At 39.3% G+C, this 26,796-nt stretch overlaps 1 protein-coding gene across 2 annotated transcripts in view; it reads right to left on the bottom strand.

Moving 5' to 3' along the window:
• The window catches only part of ARHGAP29 (Rho GTPase activating protein 29), a 76,139-nt gene that overhangs the window by 45,655 nt on the left and 3,688 nt on the right, over nt 1-26,796 (bottom strand). Inside the window, exons 1-3 of one of the 2 annotated variants that reach the window (XM_005663656.3) lie at nt 26,615-26,783; nt 20,805-21,041; nt 7,058-7,192 (exon numbers count right to left, since the gene is read on the bottom strand). In XM_005663656.3, the coding sequence (XP_005663713.1) occupies nt 7,058-7,192; nt 20,805-21,009 (340 nt within the window). In that variant the 5' untranslated portion in view covers nt 21,010-21,041; nt 26,615-26,783. Of the gene's footprint in view, nt 1-7,057; nt 7,193-20,804; nt 21,042-26,614; nt 26,784-26,796 lie in introns of those variants that run through there. The other variant, XM_013997364.2, reaches the window with a different exon arrangement.

The raw sequence follows: 26,796 nt of genomic DNA, 5'->3' as shown, positions 1-26,796 counted from the left end.
TGGGAGCTGATATAATAATAATCTGCCATAAAGATGAACGGGGAACCCACGGAGAGTTTGGCAGACAGTAAAGACATCGCCAACAATGTCAGCTACTATCACTGCAAATATTAACCACATTCTTCTATCCTAGGCATTCTGCTTGGAAGCAGTACCTTACAGTAGCTAGAGGAAGCAAGGCCTCCGAATTTCATGTGTGAGTTTAAATCTGACCCCGACCACCTCCTCTGTGGCTCTGTGGATACATCACCAAGCTCACAATTTCTCCAAGTGTAACGTGGCGTCTTACGGAGAGGAACAGCTGAGAAAACACACGCAAAGCACCTGGACAACAGTGCTGGAGACCGAATAAACGTGAGCACCCTCCAGCCCTCTCTCTATCTGGAGACAGCGTGTACTTCATCCAGGCGTTTCTGCTCCGTCTGCAGTTCTCATCCTGGCCGCCTTCTCTACACATGATCCCCACAGGACCTCAGCCACTTTCAATGCCTTCGAGGGAATGGATGCTTAGACGGCCTGTCCAGTGCTACCCTCTGCGCTCCAGACCAACGCTTCCGATGGTTGTTTGAAGTCCTCCTCCCTCTCCTCCCCGCCTTTGCCCACCAGCACTGCGCTCTCAACATGTCCCAAACTCAACTCGCACCTTCCCATCCACTCTGCCCCTCAAGCCAACTCCTTTTCATACATTCCTTAGGTCACTAGTTTTGCTTTCAAAATGCCTCTACATTTTTTTCCCCTTTCATTCCCACTGACACTGATTTAGTTCAAAGGCCACACTTTACTTCTTGTTTGGACTATTTAACAACCTGCCAATTGCCTCCACTCTTTCCCTTCTATTAGTCAATCTTCAGAAATCTCATCAAAATTTTGCCCAAGGTACAAACAATTGTCTCTCTTGGGTTCCCTATTAAGTCACAGCAATGCACACTAAGTCGCATGTAGTATCTCTTTAAGAAAACACATGAATAGCTTTCATGCATACGCCCTATTGGAATAGCAACTTTCAAATACTTTTACCACAAGCTTCAGCAAGAAATACTTACTACATTGTGACCAAGTATACGACACACAAGTATAGTTATCAGTTACATAACACCTATAAAGTTTCCGAAACATCCTTAAGTCTTATACAACGAGTGTTGCACTGATTTTTCTTTTCTATTCTTTCATATTTTAAAAATGCTGCCTACAATTCACTAACTTGATATCATAGATCAGAGGCCAAAATTTGAAAACAGCTGAATTAAAAGATATAATGAAAAAAAATTTTGCCGTTCGATGGGGAAAAAAGCCCCCAAAAGGTAAAAGATTTATAAAACAAAACTTCAAGTTGCTTCTGAGAAACAAAAAGACAATCTGAAGAAATGAAACGTGTATCATATTCTCAGATAGATAAGCTAAGTATATAAATTCTCCTTAATTTAACTTATACATTTAATCATAAATTACCTATAAATTAATTTATAAATTCATAAATTTACTCAAATCGCCCTCCAAATACCAACAGATGTTTTTCAGAACGAGACAAGCCACTTCGAACATCCTGATGGAACAGGCCATTTTCACACAAGGGACGTGAGCATCCAAGAGTGGACTGTGGTATCTCTGGACTTCAACTGCTGACAGGTGAGAGCTTTCAGAGGATGAGAAAAGAGCCATGAATTTGCCACAAGAACTGACCTATCCCAGGCTTCCTGGACAAGATGATGGAGTAGAAGGACCCTGAGCTCACCTCCTCTAACAAGCACACCACAATCACAACTAACTGCTGAGTGACCATCAATAAAAAAGACTGGAACCTACCAAAAATCTACATCCAAAGACATAAAGAGGAAACCACATCAAGACAAGAGGAGGGGAGTTTCTGTTGTGGCACAGTGGAAACGAATTCGACTAGGAACCACGAGGTTGCCGGTTCGATCCCCGGCCTTGCTCAATGGGTTAAGGATTCAGCATTGCCGTGAGCTGTGGTGTAGGTCGCAGATGCGGCTTGGATCTGGCATTGCTGTGGCTCTGGCATAGGCTGGCAGCTGTAGCTTCACTTGGACCCCTAGCCTGGGAACCTTCATATGCCATGGGTGCAGCCCTAGAAAAAGACAAAAGACCAAAAAAAAAAAAAAAAAAAAAAGACAATAGAAGGGGCACACCTGTCATATACTCAAATCCTATATCCCCTGGGTGGGCAACCCCAAAATCTTGATGGAAGAATAAAATCCTGAACAGAAAGAGAAATGGAAAGGGGAGCTAACCCTACCAGATTCTAAAACTTACTACAAAACCACAATAAAGACAGTATGGTATTGGCACATGACTAAACAAATCAAGGAGACAGAATAAGGAAATAGACATAAAAATATGTGACAATTTAGAGTACATATGATAAAGAGGGCATCTCAAATCAATGGGGAAAATATAAATTATTCAATAAATGAGCTAGAAACACAGATACTGTAGAATGTATCAAAGACTAGTTTAATAATACTATAAAAACACTGGAAGAATAAACAATGGAGAATAATATAATTTCAGAGCAGGGAAGCTAAAAAGCATACACACAAAAAAGCATATAAGAGATTAAAATATAAATGCAAAATAAAGCAAAACACCATAAACAAATCAAAAGATAAAAAACCAACTAAAGAAAAGCTGCAACTTACATCAAAGATTAAGGGCTAATTTCACTTATACAGAGCTTCTACAAATCAATATTATAAAAAAGACCAAAAAAATATTAAGTTACATAAAAGGATGTACAAATTACTCTGCCACATATGGAAAGATACTCAACTATAGTCGAAATGAGGGAAATGCAAATCAAATCGACACTGAAATACCAGTTTTTACTATCAGATTGGAGAACAAAATTTGGTAACCAGCTCTGCTGTCAAAGGCACACATAGTCAGTTTTTCAGATCTGCTAACAGAACCTCCTATCAAGAGTGCTCAGCAATTTAAAAAATATAAATGCACATGTGCTCTGTTCCAGTAACTACATCCCTAGGAATTTACATAGCTATACTGAAGTGCTGGTTGTTAAAGAAAAAATATGGAGGAGTTCCCGTCGTGGCGCAGTGGTTAACGAATCCGACTAGGAACCATGAGGTTGCGGGTTCGGTCCCTGCCCTTGCTCAGTGGGTTAACGATCCGGCGTTGCCGTGAGCTGTGGTGTAGGTTGCAGACTCGGCTCGGATCCCGCGTTGCTGTGGCTCTGGCGTAGGCCGGTGGCTACAGCTCCGATTCAACCCCTAGCCTGGGAACCTCCATACGCCGCGGGAGCGGCCCAAGAAATAGCAACAACAACAACAACAACAACAACAAGACAAAAAGACAAAAAAAAAAAAAAAAAAAAAGAAAGAAAAAAAGAAAAAATATGGAAACCAAAGATCTATTAGTAATAAACTGGTTAAATTAATTATAGGAGCTCTGGTCATGGCTCAGTGGAAACGAATCTGACTAGTATTTCTGAGGACACAGGCTTGAACCCTGGCCTTGCTCAGTGGGTTAAGGATCAGGTGTTGCCCTGAGCTGTGGTGTAGGTCACAGGTGTGTCTTGGATCGGGCGTTGCTGTGGCTGTGGTGCAGGCCAGCGGCTACAGCTCTGATTCGACCCCTGGGCTGGGAACCTCCAAATGCTATGGGTGCGGCCCTAAAAAGACCAAAAGAAAATTAATTATAGTACACCAATACAATGGAGTACTATGCAGCTTTGAATAAACAAAACAAATAGCCACAAAAGAATAAGACGACCTTTTCTACAGAGATAACTAAGTACAATGAGCAAAGAGAACATGATGTATTTGTTTTTTTGTGTGTAATGCGTCTGTGGAAAAATAGATACACACACACACACACACACACACACACACACACACACACACAAAACAGTAATAGTTGTTGCTTACCTAGGGAAAGGAATGGGTGACTAAGATCTGAGGTAGAATAATACTTTATTGGTGAAAATTCTTTTTTGCCATTTGCACTATGAACCATGCGAATGAACTGCCTATTAAAAAATTAAGTTTCAAAACAGAAAGAAAACATGTTCTACAATTTTTGGTGCATAATTAAAGCTTTTTTTTCTTTTTTGTTTACTAAATTTTAAATACAGGGCAAAATACAGATCACGAAAAAGCTAAAAAACGGTCCTTTTAAGTTACAAAAAAGATTTATGAAAATACTTGTGATGAAAATACAAAGTACCCAATAAATTACTGAGTGCTAAGATGTCTTTATCTACTTCACAAATAAGCTGTATCTCTCTTAACCATATTGCAAATATTTTGTCAGACTGAACTTCCTGCTTGGAAATAAGAAGAGACACAGGAAATACAAATCACTATTAGAATGACTAGGGAAAGGCTAAGGATTCTTAAAGCTATTAAAAAGTAAATTCGATATTTAAAAAATAAAATGAGAGGAGTCAAAGATTCCAATTTTATTCCAATGTACTTACTATTATGTATAGGAAGTAGATGGAGTTCATGCAGTCAAAACTGTAGTAGCACAAACAAGATTATATCTCTTTGATTCTGAAGTCATTATTCCGTAAATGCGATTTTTTTAATAGTTTAGTATATTTGCAAAATGTATTTGACAGTTAAGATCTCCGAAGCAAGTCCGGTCATCATTGTTTTTTTTTTTTTAATGAAATTAGGATGGTTAAGACAAAACAATCTCCACATTCCTAATCCTAACATACAATAGTTTTTAAATTTTCCTCTTTAATATAGAAATAAAGATGTACCTCTGTACGTTTTGTGAAAACATTAAAGCAGACAGCATATGTAAAACATTTAGATTATCGCAGAATAGACATTAAAACATGGTTTCAGCCTCCCCTCTGCCTCTCCACGGTTTGAAAACTAAACTACCATTACATGGAGTGGGATGGACTGGGAGTTTGGGGTTAGTAGATGCAAACTACTGCATTTGGAGTGGATAAGCGATGAGATCCTGCTGTGTAGCCCAGGGAACTATATCCAATCATCTGTGGTGGAACGTGAAGGAAGGTTTTATGGGAAAAAGGATGTATATACATCTAAAACCGGGTCACTCTGCTGTAGAGCAGTCATTGCCAGAACATGGTAAATCAACTATAATAAAAAAGCTTAAAAAAGAAACAAAGGAAAAAACCATCACATGAGAGAATTAAAGACAATGAAACAGAATAAGTTCCCCAACAACCAAGTAGTATTTTAAATTTCATACAACACAAAAGTAAAATGGTAACGGCAGTCCCAAGAGAAAAGGCAAATAAAAAAGCGGAAATAATATTCAAAAGATTGCTTTACCTTAAAGAAAAAAAAAGATGTCTACGGCAGCTCAGAGGCCACTTTCCTCAAGTCTGTTTCTGCAGCGTGGACATGAGCCGCACACAGAACACTGCTTCCCCAGGACACCCGGACTGCACACAGCAGCGAGCGACAGCTCAGTCGACTGTGCGCGCTAGTCCCAAGCATGGAACTGCGACTATCTACAGACACAGATTTCCCTCTCTACGTGAAAAGACACATATAAACCAGCTACATAAAAACGAATTTTGTCACTAAGCGTGTTTAAAAGTCACGACAGACGCTCTCCATTTTTCCCACTTTGAAGCCACGCACCCCTGTCTCAGAGCTTGAATTAAAGGAAAAAGGAGAAGGCACAAGCACGGCAAATCTCCGTCCAAGAGCAGGGCAGGCGCTTCTCAAGGGTACGGACCGCATGCACTGACCATTGACGAGGCGGGCATCCTCTCTTCCGGCCTCTCCCCTGACGCGTGCTCGCCCTGCGTCCTCCAGTCTACACGGAGGGTGCTCATTACGCACGGGGTGCTCTTCGCACCCGGAAGCTCTCCTCCAGGCTCCCCAGAGCACAGCCCCAGCCCCCACGGCAGCCCAAGCGCCCAGCTGACCTTTGAGACTCAAGTCGGGTAACCCCTCTTCTCCAAGAAGCCTTTTCTTTCCTCACCTCATGGGCACCCACTTCTTATAGTTGAATGACTGGAATTCATGCTACCTATCGGGTTGGCATTTCACACCGACCACCCCTCTCAGGACCTGGCCCGTGAAGTTCCGTAACACCTTCTGCAGATCATCCCCCTGCGTCCTGGTGTCTCTCCAGGTCCCGCATCTTCGCTCTGTGCCCGGGAGCGCACACTCGGTCCCCTACCGCCCCTGCGCCCTCTCGAGCCCGTGCCATCCTCTCCCATGGCCACCCGGACGTCAACACTCAAGTCCACATCTTCAACTCCAAACTTCAACTCGGTCCCTGACCTTCAACCTGCCCTAAGTTTCACCAGGTCAACGTCCCCCCCCTCTCCTCTAACGACCACACTCCGCCTCGCCCACAGCCTGTCGCCCTCACGCAGGCCATTACTTGCGACCTCTGCTAACTGACCTCGCCGCCACTCTCGTGCTTCTCAAATACTTCCCTCGCCCTCAGTCCTGACATAATGCAGCACAGAAGAAAGATTCCAACAATGTGGGGTGGCAAGTCATTTCATCGAAGGACAATATCCCAATTCCTAGTTCTTTTAGCACAGGTAGTATACATACACACATATACATATTTTTACACATACACACATACAGACACATGTATGATAAACTTATTTTATAATTTTAGTTTCATTTTTCTACATTTTAAAATACGGGCTCAATTCAGTCTTGTTTTTCTCCATCTGGTTCCTGCCTTTAAGTGGAGTCACTATAAATGGCCGTTTTCCAGCACCAATTGTCCTCAGATAACAAAGACTTTTTGTACATGAACAACTTAACTTCGAAAGAGCATACATTCTTTCAAAAAACTCAAAAATTTTAAACGTCAGTTGCTCAGTTTAATTCAGTTAATATTTTTATAGTGTTTCCTGCCAAATAAAGTTTTAATTTTAAAGAGAAAGAGGGTTTTAGGCGTGGCTGAGTGTGAATATTTAAATACCAAAGCATATGTAACTCCTGCTGATAAACAGTACAGAGCTGCCAGGAGAGATGGCTCTGTAGTCATTATGAACCAAACCTTATCACTTGAATCATTTTCGCCCACAGCAACTCACTGTTGGTATTTTCTTTCTTACCTTTCACTTTTGCAGTAAGCATTTCTGCAGCATTCTGAAGATCAACAGAATTAAGGTTCTGATGTTTATTCATTACAGACTTTAAAATACGAAGAAGTTCTTCCAGACGTATATGAATGACTTCTTTAAAACAGTCTTAAGGGAAAAAAAAAAAACACAAACTTATTTTAACTTGTTCGCAAGCTACGTCTCGGGAATCAAACTATGAAAGGCCATTTTGAAGCACATTTCAAGTAGAAGCAGTGGCTCCACAATTTTCACCTACTATATGGTCACTTTTACCATTGTAATTACATGCAATTTATTCAGCCTTCAAAAAGTCCATAATCATTTTAATTTATTAAGGATTTCAAAGGTACTCACAGATATGGTCAACTTAGCACTATCTTTTTTAGTTTCCTCAGCCTAAAACGGAGGCAACTTTCTAAGTTTTTCCTGTCTTACAGTTTTTACATATTTTTAATACATACAATAACAGAGGTAAAGCTCTACAATATCTGATATAGTAACTAGTACTAAATAGCACTTCCATGTTAAGTTTCCATGTAAGAGCAGACTCTGCATTAAGTTATTATCAGATACTGGAAACCAGGAACTCACAGACATATATACAAAGACTGTCATTTGATCTTTTTTTAAACGTGACATAATTTACACACAATAAAATGCATAGATCTTTATATGGTTCAATGAAATTTCGTACTTTTTAGAAAAACTGAATTAATTGCCAATGATGAAAAATTGGGGGATCATTACCAAAGCCCCAGATTTTGCCTAATCTTGGAAAAATCAAAACCTGGCTGTACCAGGCCCTCAGCCCCCTTGGCCACAAGCAGCTGAAACAGAACCACGCTACTCTCAGGTGTGTATCCTTTCCCACTCCCCACCTGTCTGCCCCTAGGCTGCTCCACCCATTCACAGCAGCGCTGGGCAAAGCTTCACAACCCCTGGAAATAAAGTGACCATATACTCTATTTTCCAAACCAAATAATCACCCCAGCACAACCCTCCAGGATTCCCGTCCCAGGAAAACCAGAAAGCAGAGTCACCCTAACCTTTAAATCCCTGAAGTGATCCTCGAAAGTCTGAAAAGACAACCACCTAGATACGCTATTCTGATGCAGTGCTCCTTTCTGTAACCTGACGCAGCATCCTGTTTAGCAACAGCACATTTCCTAAGTGCTTCCTGTGTGCTAGCACTGCTGAAAGCGCTCAGAGCATATCATCACATTTAACTTCCACATCAATTCTATTATTAGGTGGATAATTTAAAAAATCTCCATGGTACAGCTGAGAAAAATGAAGCACACCCAAGTTCACCCAGTCAGAATTTGAACCCAGGGAATATAATTCTAGACGCTAAGCTCTTAATGTTATACTGTCTACCTACTGAAACAGCTTAAGAAACAAAAACATTTTTTAAGAGCGTTATTTTAAAATTATGCAATTTGGAGACCCTGCTGTGGCTCAGCAGGTTACAAACCTGACTAGTATCCGTGAGAATGTGGGTTAGATCCCTGCCTTGCTCAGTGGGTAAAGGATCCTGTAGGCCAGCAGCTGCAGCTCTGATTTGACCCCTAGCCTGGGAGCTTCCATATGCCATGGGTATGGCCCTGAAAAGCAAATAAATAAATAAACAGAAGTATGCAATTTTTTCCAGAAATGTTGAAAGATAATCACTAGAAGGAAAACTATCCATAAGATTAAAAAAAAAACAAAAACAAAAAATTCTATCTATCAAATATTCCATTCATTAGCAGCATTTTTATCAAGAGAGATAAGCAGCGTAAGAGGAGCAGATAAAGTGAGGGCCGGGGGGAGCTGGCTATATGAGGGCAAAGAGGATTCCAGGAAGAGACAAAGAATAGTTCAGGCAGTGATGGAAGAAGAGAGAACAGAGTACCTTCAGGAAAAAATTCAATTTATCCATCCAAAAAACAGTAGAAAAAGAAACACAGACGATGAGGTGCAGGCTTAAGCAGCTCTGGAAATGAGTGGAATCTGTAAGATTAAAGGCAAAGGAAACGCACATAAGCTCTGTGCTCTAGTTGCGAAGTTTTCAGGGAGGGTTCAGGTCAACAACGGTTGCACTGCTGTACACATACACTGGGAGTGAACAACTGGGTAAATGGATGGTGGGAGCCAGGAATCTCACTGACGGAATGGAAATTTACAAACAAGCAGGGAAAGGAAGCTATAATGACCCATGGGCCGTGTGGGGGTAGATTAGAGCTGGTTACTTCAGGAAGAACGCATGTTTAGCTTAATAGACAGAGGTGGCCAGGAGTATTTACAGATGTGCGTGTGTCCACAGCTTGGTGCACAGACACGGATTTCTTTGCTCCGTCACCTGAGCGGGCCTAAAAGAAATGATCCCAGTAGCAACAAGCACACCTGGCACCATGATTCTGGTTTCTAATACCAGTCTCCAATAAAAGGAACCAGGGTCCCTTAGAGAAATGGCTGATTCCAGGACCGGGTCAGGAAATAGACAAGATGAGTTAGGAGCCTATCTTTTTATGCCAGAAAGTAAGAGCTTACAAACAAAGCCTTCACACTGAAGAGGGGGCATGCCAAGGGGGCGCAGCAAACAACTCAGGGAGCTCCCAACGGCCAAAGCGGGGAAGCTGTGAGCAACCAACAAAGCAGGACGAGCTTATAACTCAGAGTATAAAGTAATATTCATAAGTCCGCAGTGATAAAATTAAAGGACTGAATAAATTAATACTTGGAAAAGAGACAACTCTGTTTAAAGAGTTCCAGATAATGCAAACATCTTGTCCCCAAGGAAGCGAAGCATGAGCAGAGTGACTTCCTTCCAAAGAGAACAACGTGTAAAGGGACAGAAAGACTTCCCTGACAAACTTGACCACTACCCCTAAGACAGGTCCTCAAGGTCCCCACCAACAGGGATAAACCACGTTCACACGAAGTATTCCTGATGTGACGCAATAAAAACGGCACTTTACATCTGTTACCTCCCTTTCAATATCCCCAACCCCCGTCTAATCATCAGAAAAACATCGGGCAAATTCTAATCAAAATGCCTGCAAAATACCTGACCAGTACTCCTTAAAATGGTCAAGGTCATCAAAAATGAGGAAAGTCTGAGAAACTGCCATAACTAAGGAGAACACAAGGAGACATGACAATAAATGTAATACAACAGGATTCTGGAAGAGGAAAAGGACATAAGGAACAATTTATGGAAATCTGAATAAACGATGGGCTTTAATAATAAAGTATCATTATCATCGAATATTGGTTCACTAACTCTAAGAGATGTACCATACTAACGTAAGATGCTAATAAAAAGAGAAAACTGGATATAGAAGTACATGGGAACTCTGTTTACTATCTTCTCAAGGTTTCTGCAAATCTAAAACTGTTCTAAAAATAATCTATTTAAAAATGATAATGGGCAAGTACAATACAAATCGGCGAAAGATTTTATAAATTTAATTTACTATTGTACTTTTTCCCATAAACATATATTGCTTTTATAACAAAAAAAATTTTTTTTCTTAATTCCTAGGGGAAATGTAAGTATGTAATTTCAATAATTTTTTTTTTCTGTCTTTTTGCCTTTTCCAGGGACGTTTCCGTGGCATGCGGAGGTTCCCAGGCTAGGCATCTAATTGGAGCTACAGCTGCCAGCCTATGCCAGAGCCACAGCAATGCCAGACCAAGCCTTGTCTGCAACTTACACCACAGCTCACAGCAACACCGGATCCTTAACCCACTGAGCAAGGCCAGGGATGGAACTCGAAACCTCATGGTTCCTAGTAGGATTCGGTAACCACTGAGCCACGAGGGAACTCCAAGAATTATCTTAATTTTATGGCCACTATCTATTTTGTCTGTTTTATAATTGTGGCTATTACTTTGGTAGGTTAACTTAACTGAGGCAACACAGCTTAGTGGTTAGTGAAAAGCATAGTTTCTAGAACCTGAATTTGAATCCAACTCCATGGCTGATAAACCTTGGGCAAGTGACTTAACCTCTTTGTGCCTAATTTTTCTCATCTATAAAAAAGAAGTTACTAGCAGCAAGTTTATAGGGCTGTTGGACTAAATGAGTTAAAATACATAAAATCACTTGCAAGAGTGGCTGCAACACAGTAAACCCTCTATAAATGTCTGTAGCTATTTTTATTAGTTTATATAGAAGTAGAAATAGGTTAATAACATACGCTAGGCCTGAAATGGAATCTATTAGCTTTTTTCAATAAAAGAAACTTCTAGGATAATAACATAATTGATAGCTGAAAGAAATACCATAATTGTATTTTTTCACAGCTTTGCATTGCAAAGTATATTCTTTGCTATATATAAAATTAAATAAAGCTATTTTATGACAGTACTTCTGCCTACTCATCAAAACCAAGGTTGAATGATTATCCGGTATCATAAAGAGATGTACTGTACTCTTTCTTTAGCCTAACCTATGTTAGTCTTGAAGAGAAAGGAAAGCCATTTCCAGTCCCTACTCTGATGTTTCACAATAAAATTTAGAGATATTAATATACTTAGGGAATGCTTAGTAAAAATACCTTGTCTCATTTTGAGGTCTCAGAACAAAAGAGCTTGATTTTTGTACATCAGCAACAACCATCAATATTTAAAATTAGTACTGGATAATAAGCAAGAACTACAAAATACCAGTGGTTTAAATGTTTAAATAAACCAAGGTAATAAATTCTGGTCTTCTCAGATTCAAGGAACTTAACTGCAGAAATAAATATATTTCAAAATCATCATATGCATTTATTAACATACTTTAAAACTATTATATGTTTTAAAAACATACTATATTTTTCATGTTCTTAGTTTTCATTTCTAACACAGTAAATAATAACAGATACAGCCTACACAAACAAAAACTCGGCTCTTCAGTAACTATTAAAAGTGTAAGGGTCCTGAGTACCCTACTATAATTTTTCTTAAAAATCACTGCAGAACATTCCAATAACTGTCAGTATAAATGTTTTACCAATTTGAAATTCCTTTTTCCTTACAAGGAAGTTCTTACACATCAATACTGAAGTTGTTTCAAAGCAAAATAATGAAAAATAGTAACTGAGTTATTTAGTAAGAAACTTCAGAAGTACCACAAATTATAACTAATTCCAATTTTCTGTGATGAACATGTCTCTGAAGCCTATAAATAATCAGAAATGAACCAGAAAGCCAAACTTAGAAAGTGTTAATTACAAAGATTCACAAACATTCCCAAATATTTGAGAAGATGAGTGAACTACTGGCTTATCAGTATATTCTGATAACACTTCAGCTGGGACTTTACTCAAGCTCTTAATTGTTTTATAAGTGGTTAAAAAAAAAATGTTCCATTTTTACCAAATGTTCCTTTTCTTTACAGCAGAGCAAAGCTATTTCAAATTATTTTTATGAAGCAAGCCTCCTTGAACTGAAAATTTTATTCAAAAAGTTTTAAGTTTAGGCAACTCCTTCACCAACACTAAATACCCCCACCCCACCAACAATAGCAGGAATGAGCAAAGCACAGGAGACAGAAATTGCTCTTCCCCACTACAGAAGAAAGGAAGTGGCTGACTGGGGTGGCAGAAAACAAGGGACTGAAGTCAAGAGACCTGTGTTCCAGTGCCTGATCTGCGACTTGCTTGAAATGACTATATACAAAACTCTTAGTTTCTCTGACCTCAGATTCATCATCAGTATAAGACAGAATAAGAACACCTGCTGTTCAAGCTACCTTGTAAGGTTGTTTCTGAACATCAAATAAATAGAAGTGAAACTGCTTTATAGACTTAGTAAATAAAACTAGTATTATTACTATTAAATCTGTAACCATTCAAACTACATACCTTTGAAAACAGATTTCTCTCACACAGAATCACACTCAGTAACAAATATACTTACAGCATGGCCCGACAATACTTTGGCTAACGAAAAAAAAGACATTAAATTTCAATCTCAGTTTCATTTTAAATGTAAAATCTAAATTAGTAAATTACTCGGAAATAAAATAACTAAAAATATTTTTTATAAAAATATTTCTGTACCTATCAAGTTTTAAATTACAGTATTTAATGTAGTCATATAATTGCAATATAGTTTTTAAATTTTATAGTGACCGCATTGTAAATGTAATAAAATTTAATTTAGACTACACAAAAGTATTACATATGCAAATATCATAATGTTCAACCAGTCTTAACACAAGTAATAGAGCAAAGCAAAACTCCTGCATCCCAATGTTTGCTTTTTTATCTACCATCCCTGTAATACGGTAACCTGAATTTTAATTTATTGTTTCATTCATCTGTGCCATTTATTTTCTGCTTCATTCAGCTTATCGAGTGAGAACAGATTAGCCAGTTCCACTTTTCGGTTCTCATGCGTTAACACAATACCGTAGTGTTTATCTTGCAAACACTTCATGGAAATGCTTATGTAAATAAATGAAAAAACCACAGTGTTTTCCTTGATTTAAAAAACAACTGACAATAATTTTTAAAAATCAGTTTTGTTAAAGCTGCTTAACCTCTCTGGGAAAGCAATGAAAACAAGTAGGAGGGAAAAAAGTTTCAGAACTTTTAGGAAGCTCACTAATTTTTTGTGTATTGACTTCTGAATTTACAGGATAAAAGTGAAGCTGAATAGCAGCTTTTTTTTTTTTTTTTAATTCAGTCACTCGGGGACTGTAAAAATAGTAATAGCTGACATTTTAAAACTCTTATTCTAAGAGCTTTACATATATGAACTCGTTTAATTTTCACAACTCAATGATGTAAGTGCTATTATCTCCTTTTAGCAAATGTGAAACTGAGGCAGAGAATGTAAGTAACCAGCCCAGAGCTACTTACAAACAGCGGTGGGATGAGGAGGATCCCACCTTGGGGTTCTGGCTCTGGCATCTACCCTCTTAGTCACCATGACACATCAACATGGTTAAAGGAGTTTGTTACAGTTCAATGACAGACACTCCGCAATCTGTGATTTAACAGGCTTTAACTTCCAATCGAATATGGAAATGATGTTAAAGTATGTAAACCATTCTAGGTAAATGCAGAAGAGGAAAGCAATCTCCTAAGAGCTGACACATGTGTAATAAATAAGCTACCTGTACTTCATACTTCATTCTTCACAGGTTCATTTTGTAGCTTCTAAGCACTAAGCCATACCTATACACATTCACATTAGCTTTTCCTAAATTAAAATCATTAGAAATCACTTCTAGAAAGGTTTACTTCTAAAAGAACAGAGAAGAAGGACACACCTAAGACTGGTTAACCAAATATTTCTAATATTCAACAAACTCTCTAGCATACTATAGAGGCTGAAAGTAATAGTCAAAAATGGTAAAATTAATACTCATTGGAATTTGTCTAAAATAAATTTACACATCCTCCTGTAAAACTGGGAAAATCCACAAGACAGGATTGCAATTAAGAGCTTGAAAATTTATACAGAACTTCCCTCTCACAAAGGAACATTATATTTAATGGCATTAATTTTTACTTAATCTCTTCTGTTCAATAAAATTTGCTTTAAGAAGTTAACATATCTCTTCTGACTATAGTTCTGTCAAATTTAAAATCCAGAATTTATCAAAAAGCTATTACTTATGAAATCAGTTACTTTTTTTTTTTTTTTTTTTGTCTTTTTGCTATTTCTTGGGCCGCTCCTGCGGTATATGGAGGTTCCCAGGCTAGGGGTCGAATCGGAGCTGTAGCCACCGGCCTACACCAGAGCCACAGCAATGCGGGATCCGAGCCACTGAGCAAGGCCAGGGATGGAACCCGCAACCTCATGGTTCCCAGTCGGATTCGTTAACCACTGTGCCACGACAGGAACTCTGAAATCAGTTACATTTTTACAAAATAAAGTGATATATTCTTAAATTAGAAATCATTTTTTAATCCAATCTCTTGAGATAGACCATGATGGAAGATAATGATGGAAGAAAATGTAAGAAAGGGAATGTATACACATGTATGTGTATGACTGAGTCACTTTGCTGCGCAAGCAGAAAATGGCACAACACTGTAAATCAACTACACTTCAATAAAACTTTAAAAATGAAAAAAATCATTTTTAAATTAGAGAACTTAGGTAGTTTATCTGAAACAGATGATAAAAGTTTTACTTCCTTTCTAACCTATTTAATAAGTGAAACAGATAAAGCAGCACTGCCACAACAGTAAAATTCTATTAAAATCTAGTCTTAGGAGTTCTCGTCATGGCTCAGCGGAAATGAATCTGACTAGTATACATGAGGACGCAGGTGTGATCCCTGGCCTCACTCAGTGGGTTAAGGATCCAGCGTTGCCCTGACCTGGGGTGTAGGCTGCAGAATCAGCTTGGATCTGGTGTTGCTGTGGCTGTGGTGTAGGCCGGTGGCTACAGCTCCAATATGGCCCCTAGCCTGGGAACCTCCATATGCCACAGGTGCAGCCCTAAAAAGACAGACAGACAGACAGAAAACTTATTTTTTAAAAGTATTACATAATTAAAAAACTACAAGAAGTATTAGACTAACTGCCAACTTTTCTTCAAATATATAATGGCAATGGGCACTTCCAAGCATTGAGTACCAAATTAAGCAATTTGCACTACTTTTTCTGGACCAATTAAAAGCTTTGCACTTTTCAAATTCCCAGATTTTGAACTTCCTTGCATGGTGTTCCCCTTGAGAATGGGAAGGTATGGCACTGAGTTTAAGATGGCTGTATAAACTAGAAAACCATTTGTGAACGTGTTCTTTGGAATTTGGAACACATTCTGTCTCAAGGGGGCAACCATAAACCTGGACTGATAATCAGACGGCACATACATGAATCCACAGTGTTGTATTTAAACAAGGGGATATACACATAAGTGCATGCCTTCAGCATTTTAATATAAGATGGAAAGTTTGCTCCTGTAATAATTCCTAATGCACAGAATCACACTGGGTAGGTTATCTAAAACATCAAATTCCGCATCTGCTGCCTACGTAAGACTCCAGGGTAACCTCCTCCTGGAAATAAGTAGTGGACAGAGAATCAACAAACTCTACCACTTACCCTACAAAGAAAGTGTGCTCATAGTCCTCTGATCTCCATTTACTTGTAAATAAAAATTGCGGAGACAAAGTGCATACATATCTTAACAGTTAAGGGGCAGACGGTTCTTCGGCAGACACTAATTTTCTTTAATCAGTTCCTCAGTAACTACTGCAACAGGAGTTTCACAGTCTCACTTTGGAAAAAATTTCATAAACACCACACTTAAGATAGTTATAGAACTCACATAAAAAATCCTACAGACTAGTAGAAGGCAGATGTTCTCTTATACAGTTTGAAAACAAATAACTCAGCTGTCTTCTTCAGCTCTGAATTGTCAATATACTGAACAGTGTAGAATTTCCAACTTTAATTTTTGCATCACAGAATGCTAAAATCAACAGCATGTGCTGTAAGCACCTTTTTCTTAACAAGTTATTAAATGAGGTAAGCCACATCTCAAACGAGTCAGCAGCAGAACCCGGCCTAGAACTAGACCGTGCGACTCTCTTTCCTGAGCTCTTTCCATCTTTCCTTATCACCAATTTCACCAGCTTGTATAACATGTCTGGAACTGTGATCTTCCAGTTCAAATAAGAAAACGACATGAAAGCTACACATTCCAAAGGCAACTTAAGGAAAGGGACTCCAAAAAGGCTCTAAGAGTTCCTATGTCCAGGTAAAATGTTCTTAAATTTGTTCCAATAACAACTTTTCCTAGGCTTGCATTTCATGCTATAGAAATCAAAGCTATTGGAGTTCCCACTGTGGTGCAGTGGAAACAAATCCAACTAGTAACCATGAGGACACGGGTTTGATCCCTGGCCTTGCTCAGTGGATTAAGGATCTGGCATTGTTGTGAGCTGTGGTGTAGGTCGAAGATGCAGCCTGGATCCCACATTGCTGTGGCTGTGGTGTAGGCCGGCAGCTGTAGCTCTGATTTGACCCCTAGCCTGGGAACCTTCATGTGTTGCAGGTGTGGCCCTAAAAATCAAAAAAAAAAAAAAAGATATTTATAGCTTAAGAATTCATCTCAATATTCTTGAAGCTGATAAAAACCAAATGTCTATAGCATCACTATCCCTCAGAAATTTCTATGATGGAAATTTTTATCATCTTCACCATCCAAAATGGTAGCCACCAACCAGAGGTGGCTAATAAACACCTGAAATGTGGCTACTGCAAGTGAGGTGCTGAGTTTTAAATTTTAATTGAATGTAAATAACCATATGCCTAGAGGCTGCTATACTGGATCGTGCAGGCTAAGAACATCCCCAAGAAAAACAGAATTGGTTAACGAAATAATGAAAGCTGAGCAGTGCTTTTAAGAGTACCTGCCGTGTGAAGTAGCTGAAGGAGCATGAGAAGAACACCCTCTTCTGCATTTGTGATCTCTGGGCTCCAAATGAAACCACTGCTTATTAGCAATAACAGGTTGATGAAATCACACAGTCCAAATTATACATACAACTCATCTGTGAAACAGGGCTGAAAGGCCCTGCCTGGGAGGTGCTGTGTGATTAAATACGGTTCGTATGTAAAAGTACTCTGAAAAATGTAAAGCACCACACACAATTATGTATCATCTCTACTATGTAACCCTGGAAGGTTCTGTAACTACTGCTATCACAAAGCTATTAATCTAAGCCTAACCTCCACAATATGGCTGAACACCTGAAGCAACAGTCAAGTGCTTCTGTACATCACTGCCTCATGACAGGTAAAGTACATATAGAAAATGGTATTCAGAATACACCAAAAGGTGATTTCTATACCCACGGTCTATATTCTTGAAAGCTAACTTTTTAGCTTTTTAAGAGCAAAGTGACATAACTGAAAGGTAATAAATACCAAAAATTCAGCATCCACCTTCTGAAGGATGCAAAAGACATGGACAAAGTCATGACAAGGGTCCCTCACTCCAAAAGAAAACCAGTGAAATAGCTCTTTGATGTCTGGCCACTGTTTACAACTGCACCGGTACTAAAGAACAGCAGGAAGTCCAGGAATATTTCTCATTGTCCGGAAGACAAAAGCATGGCCTGTCTACATCCAGAAACATATATAATAATACCACCTCAAGTTAGAGAATTTAAACTTTTACTGGCTTTTCTGAAGATTATATCTCATGTGGTTTTTGTAATAATTCTGTTAAACAAGGAATAGCATGACACTCTAAAAAGCTGAAAATCATGATCAAAATTAAACAAGTATATCATTACGTAGCATTTCTTATCATTTATAATGAAGTTAATGTATGTTTACACATACTCCCTTAAGGAAAACAAAAAAGATTCTATCGATTCAAATAAAATCTTTAGAGTATATTTCTAGATTTTTACAACGATGCTGCAAAGATAGAGAAAATAAATTCTTGTTAAATGCAAGATTTATTCTGAGATGGCATACATAAATCCTTTTAACTCTGACTGAAGAACCAAGCACTGAAATCAGTCCAAAGATAAATTAATGAAAATTCTCTGCCACTGCTTACTAATGAGAATTAGTTATCCAAAAGATGGTTTTTACATTTTTAAATTAATTTACCAGCTATTAATGGCAAGCTTTTTTATTATTAGCAATACAATCAAGTCAAATTGTGAAGACCTGTTTTTGTTATTAAAAGGATAACATCCTTACAGAATTTTAACATTACATTACCGTAAAAAATATATATATTTCTACACATATCTTTTTTAATCTCAAAAAGGTAGTCTCCTTCTGCTATCGTATAATTATTATCAATGCTCTCTTTTCTCACTTAGGATCAGCTTTCAATCCTCTTCCTTCCTGACCTATGACCCAACTACTCACAAATTAAAACTCGCATTAAAAAAAAAACTGTGGGTCACTGCAGAGGCATGGGTTGGATCCCCGGCCTGCTACAGTGGGTTAAGGATCCAGTGTTGCTGCAGCAGCTGCAGCATAGGTCACAGGTGTGGCTCCAATTCAGTCCCTGGCCTAGAAACTTCCATATGCTGCAAGTGAGGCTACTAAAAAAAGAGAAAGAAATCCTAACTAAAAATCTTACTTACAGTAATGAAAACCTATTTTAATGGATACATTAAACAAAATCAGATTTTACCCTAAATTGAAGTAAATGAACTGTCAGCTATTAGATCATTTAAATTTCAAATTCAAAAAAAAAAAAATTCAAAAAGAATACATTTTACTGGATGTAAATTAAAAAAAAAAAATTAAAACAACCCAGTTAGGACCAAGTCTTTATTACAAAGGTATGTTTCTTTAAATAAATAGCAGATGTCATTTTAGTAAGGAATTTGTTGCCAGTATAATATTTAATGCATTTTTCCACAATAACAAAACTTTATAACCACTTAATACTTCATAATTAGACTTCAAAACCAAGCTATTAAAATAAACAAGAGTGTAGGTAAATTCTTTTCTGAAAACATATATATATTCTCGAAAGAATAATTTACATGATTATCACTTTAAGGGAAAGTCAAATACTAAAATTTTGAGGTTTTAATTCAAGTCCAGGTATTTTGGACGTTTCAACTTGAAAATTAAGTTAGAAACAAACTCTTAAAAGCAGCATTTAGGACAAATATTAGATGTGGTTCTAGTTTCTGTTTTTCCGAACACATATCAGAAAATGAGTATTTAACATATATCTACATATAATATTTTCCAAAATCACGTAAGTGTCTAGGAAGCCCCAGAAGGTCTCATATAAGTAACACTAGGAATCTCCACTTTCTACTTCCGGACACACCTTTATGAACATAGACTCCACTGCCACTTAGCATAAAAGATGAGGAGCAGTACGATTACTAATTATCACTGCCATCGCATTTAGACACAAAAGAAGTATGCGAAGTTGAAAGACTTCAAGACGAAGGTCAGATCAAGGAGTACAGGAGTTCCCGTCTGGTGCATCGGAAACAATCCGACTAGGAACCATGAGGATGTGGGTTTGATCCCTGGCCTTGCTTAGTGGGTTAAGGATCCTGCACTGCTGTGGCTGTGGTGTAGGCTGGTGGCTGTAGCTCCGATTTGACCGCTAGCCTGGGAACCTCCATATGCCTCGGGAGAGGCCCGAAAAAAAGAAAAAAAAAAAAAAAAAAAAAAAAAGGCAGGGAGTACAGATGCATATAGCTCTTTACTTCAGGAGAATCAAGTTTCAAGTTCCACCATCCATTTCTAACTGGACAGAATAAACTCTATGATTATCTTTTAAATGATAGGGAGAACAGCAAAACAATTAAGTTTGACTTTTGAGAAAAAAATTCACCGAAATCAGTGATTTTAGACTGTTTTAGGAACAATATAGAAAGTTGAACCCAGGCAGAAGTATTAACAATGTAAATTAAAAGCATCCGTCTGCTTATTCAAGACCAATCAATGCACTGTTACTATTAATAAGAAGGTTAAATCTCCAATTATCTAAAAATCTCCGGTGTCACCCACGTCCAACTTCCAAGAACCAAAGACTGATTCTCACTCTTTTGTATTCTTGTTCCCTCATTGACCAATGTTTCTATTATGTATTGCACTATATCTGATTATAAAATAGTTTACACTGAAAACCTCAAACAATTGGCAAACAAAACAAAACAAAACATGAACCCATAAAATACCTAAAGCAGAATACCCTACCCTACCACTGTGTACACACTCATGTGCAGCCAGACTGCCATTTAACATTTTACAAACGATCCAGTGAGGATGCCAAGAGAAAACAGATGACAAACCTGAAAGAATAGCTTCTTTCAAATACAGTAACATATGGGAGAACTTCCTGATGTCATTCACCAACTCCTTGATGTAGTCAGGATCCAAAGTGGAGCTGGAATTTATGGACTTGAGCCCCATTTCAGAAGCTGTAACATCGGTAGTCAGCTGGCCTGACGACAAAACGCGTTTTTTCTTTGTCTTTTTCTGTTTGTAAGCGATCATCCTTTCGTGCAACAGTCAAAAAACCGGAAATCCTTGGGGGAGGGGGGAGAGAAACACAAATACTTCATTAACCAGGGTACATGATACTAGGTTTTCACAAATAGCGCAAGCCCACCTCAGTATTCTACTTAAACAACAAAAACAAAACCTGTACTCTAATATAGCAACTTCCATTTATGATACACAAGCTGCTATTCTCTTCATTTCACAAATTAGGATACTGGGGTTTGGAGGTTAAATGTGTCTAAGCTCTCAGCTGATAAATGATGAACTTGTACTTAAACCCAGATCTGCCTTGTCACCAAAATCCATGCTCTTCATATTCTTCCTCTTAACTCCTAGGGTAGAGAATTGTTTACAGTGTAAAAGCTGCTCTGAAGTGTCACTTAGTGGAAGGACATATTCTCCCTCTATGGCATCGCTTTCAAAATAAAGGTGAAATAAGAGCTTAGAAAAAAAAAAAAAAGAAAGACCGTTTTCAAAATCCCCCTCCACCACTTACTACGCGTGACCTGACAATCCTCTCTTCGCTTTGGTAAAAGCATTTATAAAATGGGAGTAACAGCCTGACAACACCTACCTCGTGAGATGATTGTAAGCATTCAAAGAGACAATGGTATAGAAGAGCTCAATACATTTAAAAAAGCTCTATTAAGTGCTGTTCTCAATAATAATGCGGACTCATACACACACATATTCTGGGTTATCATCTTTCATCAAGAATATTGCTTTGTTGGCGTTCGCGTCATAGCGCAGTGGTCAACGAATCCGACTAGGAACCATGAGGTTGTGGGTTCGATCCCCGCCCTTGCTCAGTGGGTTAAGGATCTGGCGTTGCCATGAGCTGTGGTGTAGGTTGCAGACGCGGCTCGGATCCCGCACCGCTGTGGCTCTGGCGAAGGCCGGCAGCTACAGCTCCGATTAGACCCCTAGCCTGGGAACCTCCATATGCCGAGGAAGCAGCGCTGGAAAAGGTAAAAAGACAAAAAAAAAATATTGCTTTGTTGAAAACAAGTTCTAAGGATATCCACTAATTTGACACACCTGGATTAGTTGAACAAATAAATGTATGATTATTGGAGCAATATTTTCAGTTTTGGGGGATGGTATAATAAAAGCACAATCTTTGTTATGAGAAAGACTAAGATGTGAATCCTGGCTGAACACTTTCTAAACATGTGACTCATACAATTTGCTTACAGGCTGTGTGAAGATTAACAGAAAACACAAAATTAAAAGGCTTCATATGTTAAAGCACCTAAGCCCGGCAGAGTTGGAACTCAAGAAAATCTTAATTTGTTGCTGCTTCATGCTTACATTTTGCCTTTTCAGAATTAAAAGTCCTAGTTTTGTATATCTCTTGAAATCAAAAAGGAAATGACTGGAGGAATTAAATTAGCTCAGGCATTATCATTAAAAGTTTTCAAATGTTTTGTCTTCAATACTTGGATACTTTCAAAATGCGAGAATGACTAAGGACCTCTGCCAAATTTACCATAGAAAGTTTTATGTGTTATTCATTTCTGGGTTACATGTAAGATATAATATTGCATCATTTACTCTTTCCTATACATCACCCAACTCTACAGACTTTTCCCCCTAACCTACCGCTCTTTAATCTGTCCAATTCTCTAATTCCACACGAGAGGAATTACCTTCATTTCTTGACAGAGCTACGGTTACTAATTTCCTATCGATTTCTCCACATCCATTCTGTCTCATTCCAAAAGTACTGAGTACATTTTCAAAACATGAATCTCATCAGGTCATTTCTCTGCTCAAAACACTTGCAAAGGACAAGTGAGAAGCTCTCATGCACTATGAGGCTCAACATGAGATCTGGCTCCTACCTACCTCTGCAACGACGCCTGGAATTGAGGAGGGACTCAACACTCCTGCCACACACCCCTCTTTCTCATTTTTCAATAATTATTGTTTACTGTGACACTCCAGGGGGAAATAATTTTACATTACCAATCAATATATACATTAAGTATGTTGGTTTATGTGTGGTGTGTGTATGAGTGCACAGACACAAAACAGATTCTGGCTAAGCAGTCAGGTGATGTCCTCAGACGTTTCCTGTCCTAACCCATTCATTTTTTTATGTACCAAACACAACCCACCAAATTGGTCTCCGACTTATAATGGGTTCCGTTCCTAGAACCTCAAAAACACTGACTTTTGTCTACATGTAGTTCCATTTGTCTGGACTACTCCTTCCTCCCTGTTTACTCATTCTGATCTCAGCTCAGAGATCACTTCCTCAAGGAAACATTCCTGGACCCCCCTGCCCCCATAACCAAACAGAATCTCCTCTCAGATGCTTCACAGCATCTTATGCTTTGCATCACTGCACTTCTAGAAATTCACATAGATGATCTGTGTCTCCCTATCTAGACTGTAATCTCAAGGGAATCACAACCACGTCCCTTTGCTAACCACGTGTTCTCTGCCTACAACACAGCGTTTGGCACAGGCGGGATGAATAATGAGCTTATGCATTTATAAAGTTTCAATTAATTTTTATAGAAGTAAAAATGGTTAACTCTGGATTGCTGCAGTGTTTTGAATGGAAAAGATAAACGGTTTTTAAAGATCTGTCTCTAAAATAGTATCTTACAAAAAAACAAGCATATGAAGTTGAGTAAGTGCCAAAAGAGTACACAACACTGAAATCAACGTTGAAGTTCTATATTGTTTCTCTACTTCTGATTATTAAATAAGGTGTCCGAACACTTCTCTAAAGCTTTTAAAATTCCTTTACTTAATATTTGTGTTGATCTCAAATTATTTCTGGAAATGTAATTTCTGCATTTAATATAGTTTCAAACCCATCTAACATTAACCATTAAATGTGAAGTTAACTTCCAACATGAACTCAGGACAATTTGGGGCACTATCATTACACCTAAGTCTCCTCTGCAACAAAAACAAACACAGGCACTCATACGCCTTGTTTGGGCAGCTCTTTTACAAATCATTAATTGAGAGGACTACTGGCCTAAGTTACCACTTTTGTAGCTTACTTAATAAAGTCACTCTGATTAACTTTGATGGCTTTTAGTTTAGTAAGTTAGAAAATTGGTCACTGTCATTGGTTAAAAGATGGTTATAAAAATTAAAGCGTGTATCATAAGTTTGAAATAAAACAATTCACCTATCTCAGCAAAAATAATTAACTGTCAAATTAGTAACCCGAAGTTGAAAAAAAATGTTTCAAAAGTGCTTGAACATTCTTAGTCAAGACTAAAAATACCTGTAAACAAACAAAAATGACGGGGAATTGAGGAACTAAAAGAGGTTATGTTCTACCTCTAGAATATATGGTGAGTAACGTCTACTTTTGTTAAATATACTTTACTACTCTTCAGACTGCAGACTGAAAAAAAAGGAAACACTATAGTTGAAAAAATGTGAATAACATAAAGTAATCTAAGCTTTCACAAAACTGAACTATGAAAGTTTAGAGGATATACTTTCCAAGATCATCCACATCACTTTCCTGTGTCCCAAAATGAACATTCTCTGATTCGTAACATAAAACGTAGCTACTAACAGACTGCAACTGGCAATTTAATTAAATAAGATAATAATTCGGAAAGCACTTAACACAATGCTTGGTTCATCATAAAGACTCAATAACTGTTAGCCATTATCACTAGCAGTGCTCTACTGGGGGAGATTGTGGGTTTTGTGTTTTTTTTTTTTTTAAACATACTTAAGTAACAAAATATAACTTCACTACAACATACCTGTAAATTGTGAGCAAGAAATACAGGACTGGAAACAGTTCCAGAAACTTAACTAACTTCATGGAAGCCTACTAAATGGCTTCCAAGTGAAGTTTGAACTGTGCAAACAGATTGTTGAACAAAATAATTGTGAAACTCTTCCTGAGTTCTCTTGCATCTCTTCCAATTTCAAACCATCAGCTTAACAAAACACATTTTTATCCACTTTGCAAAGAACTTTGTAACCAAAAGGAAAATTACTGTGCAAAACTACTTTCTCTGTTTGTTCTAAATTCTAATATGTGTATTACAAATGTAAACATAACTTCCTGGCACCCTGAAATGTGGCTTTTTCAAGGCTTTGGTAGCCTGTTAAATTAATCAAATGTCCCTTGCCCCATGTCCTTTCACCTCAAATGTATCACTATTGAAGCAGTTTCATTTTAGGCACTGGGCTGCCTCAGTTGAAGGTAAAACAACCCCAAATCTGAATTTAATAGTTCTCAATCCTACTATTTCTACCTCAGGAAAAATTGCCATACATTTCAGAAATCTTCTCTTTCAGCACAATTTCTGAATGGTAAGATTTACTTGGAGATTTTTTTTTTAATCTGAAAAATTTATGCTGGAGGTTTTTCATCATAAAGCACTCTCACAAAACCAGAATAAGGGCATGTTAAAAAAAAATTTATCAGCAATATGCAAATAACTAATTTCTAAAGAAAGGCGTGCAACACACATACACTTCATTCCTGTGCAGTTAGAACTCAGCACGTTTAAAAAAGATGAAGCTGCCCAACCTCCCACGCCTCCAGAATGTCTAGCATTCCTGGCAGGCAGGGCTCTCCCTTACCAGCCAAAACTACCCAATGCCAAAAAGCACGTTCCCCATCCCAGATCTAAATACAGAGTGGGAGAAGGAAGCAACCAGAGAGGGCAGCAGGCACTGATGGCGACGGACAAGAGAGATGTCAGGGAGACAGCTGGAGAAAGCGGAGGGGGCGCTCAGCTCCCGCCTTGAGCAACTAACACCCCTTCCCTCCGAAAAGCTGCGAGGCCGATTCCTCCTCCAGAAAGAGAGTCAAAGAAGATGTACAAGGAGACACGCGCCTCGTGGGTCACTAGGACTCCAGCTTGTAACATTTCAGACTTGAGCTCATCCGCCAAAGGGGGGGGGGGAAGGAGTCAAGTCTTAAATCCGTCCACACGGAATTGGGAAAAGGCTTTGAGAAGGAGGCGGCTTCGGAACGAAAACACCCCTCCCTCAGCCCCAAAGACAGAACAAGGACCACAGAAATCCCCAAATATCTGGGGAATGAGACCCAGCTGAAGTGCGGACCGCTGTCAGGGCAGATGGGCGGGACCGGACCAGAAGTCAGGCTCCCGGGAGGGAGAAGACTCTGGAGCAAAACTCTCTGGGTTTAAATTGCACTCTGCCAATTACTAGTCCGGAGGATTTTTAACCTCAGTTTCCCTGTGTGAAAAATTAAGTAGTCATGGAACTGTCGTGAGGTTAAAACGTGTTGCGCTCTTAGAAAACAACGCGCCGAACCTGGGCCGTGCAGTGTGTTTGCTTTTATTACCGTCATCATCCGCTCAGGCCACCACTCGCGCCCGCCCGGCTCCTCCGCTCCTGCCGCGCCCGGGTGCCCCTCGCCCCGTCCGACCCCTTCCCGAGGACCAGGAGTCCCAGGGACATCAGCCCGGACCGCCGCCGCCGGTCACCCGTGCAGCCCGCAGTCGCCTCCGCTCCGGGCCGCCGTCTGGCCGCCCGGACACTCGACGGCAACTCGCCGGTGGCCGCTGCGGGTGACCCCAGCCCCCGGCCCCGGCCGCCACGGCCGGACCGAGCGCCGCCGCCCCACACTCACCGCGGCGCTCCATCCCGCGTCCCGGGCGCCGACGCCCGCCCGACACTCACGGCCGCCGCCACCGCCGCCGCCGGCTGGAGCTCGTCGCCCCCATCCCCCACGGCCCGCGGACGCCCGGCCGAGCCGCAGCCGCCGCCGCCGCCCCTGCCGCCACCGCCACGACCGCGCCGGCCCCCGCCGCC

Source organism: Sus scrofa, chromosome 4, assembly GCF_000003025.6.
Source record: "Sus scrofa isolate TJ Tabasco breed Duroc chromosome 4, Sscrofa11.1, whole genome shotgun sequence".
NCBI classification, from domain to species: domain Eukaryota; kingdom Metazoa; phylum Chordata; class Mammalia; order Artiodactyla; family Suidae; genus Sus; species Sus scrofa.
The sequence above is the reverse complement of the archived record's forward strand: the minus strand, read 5'-3'. Positions and strand labels throughout refer to the sequence as shown.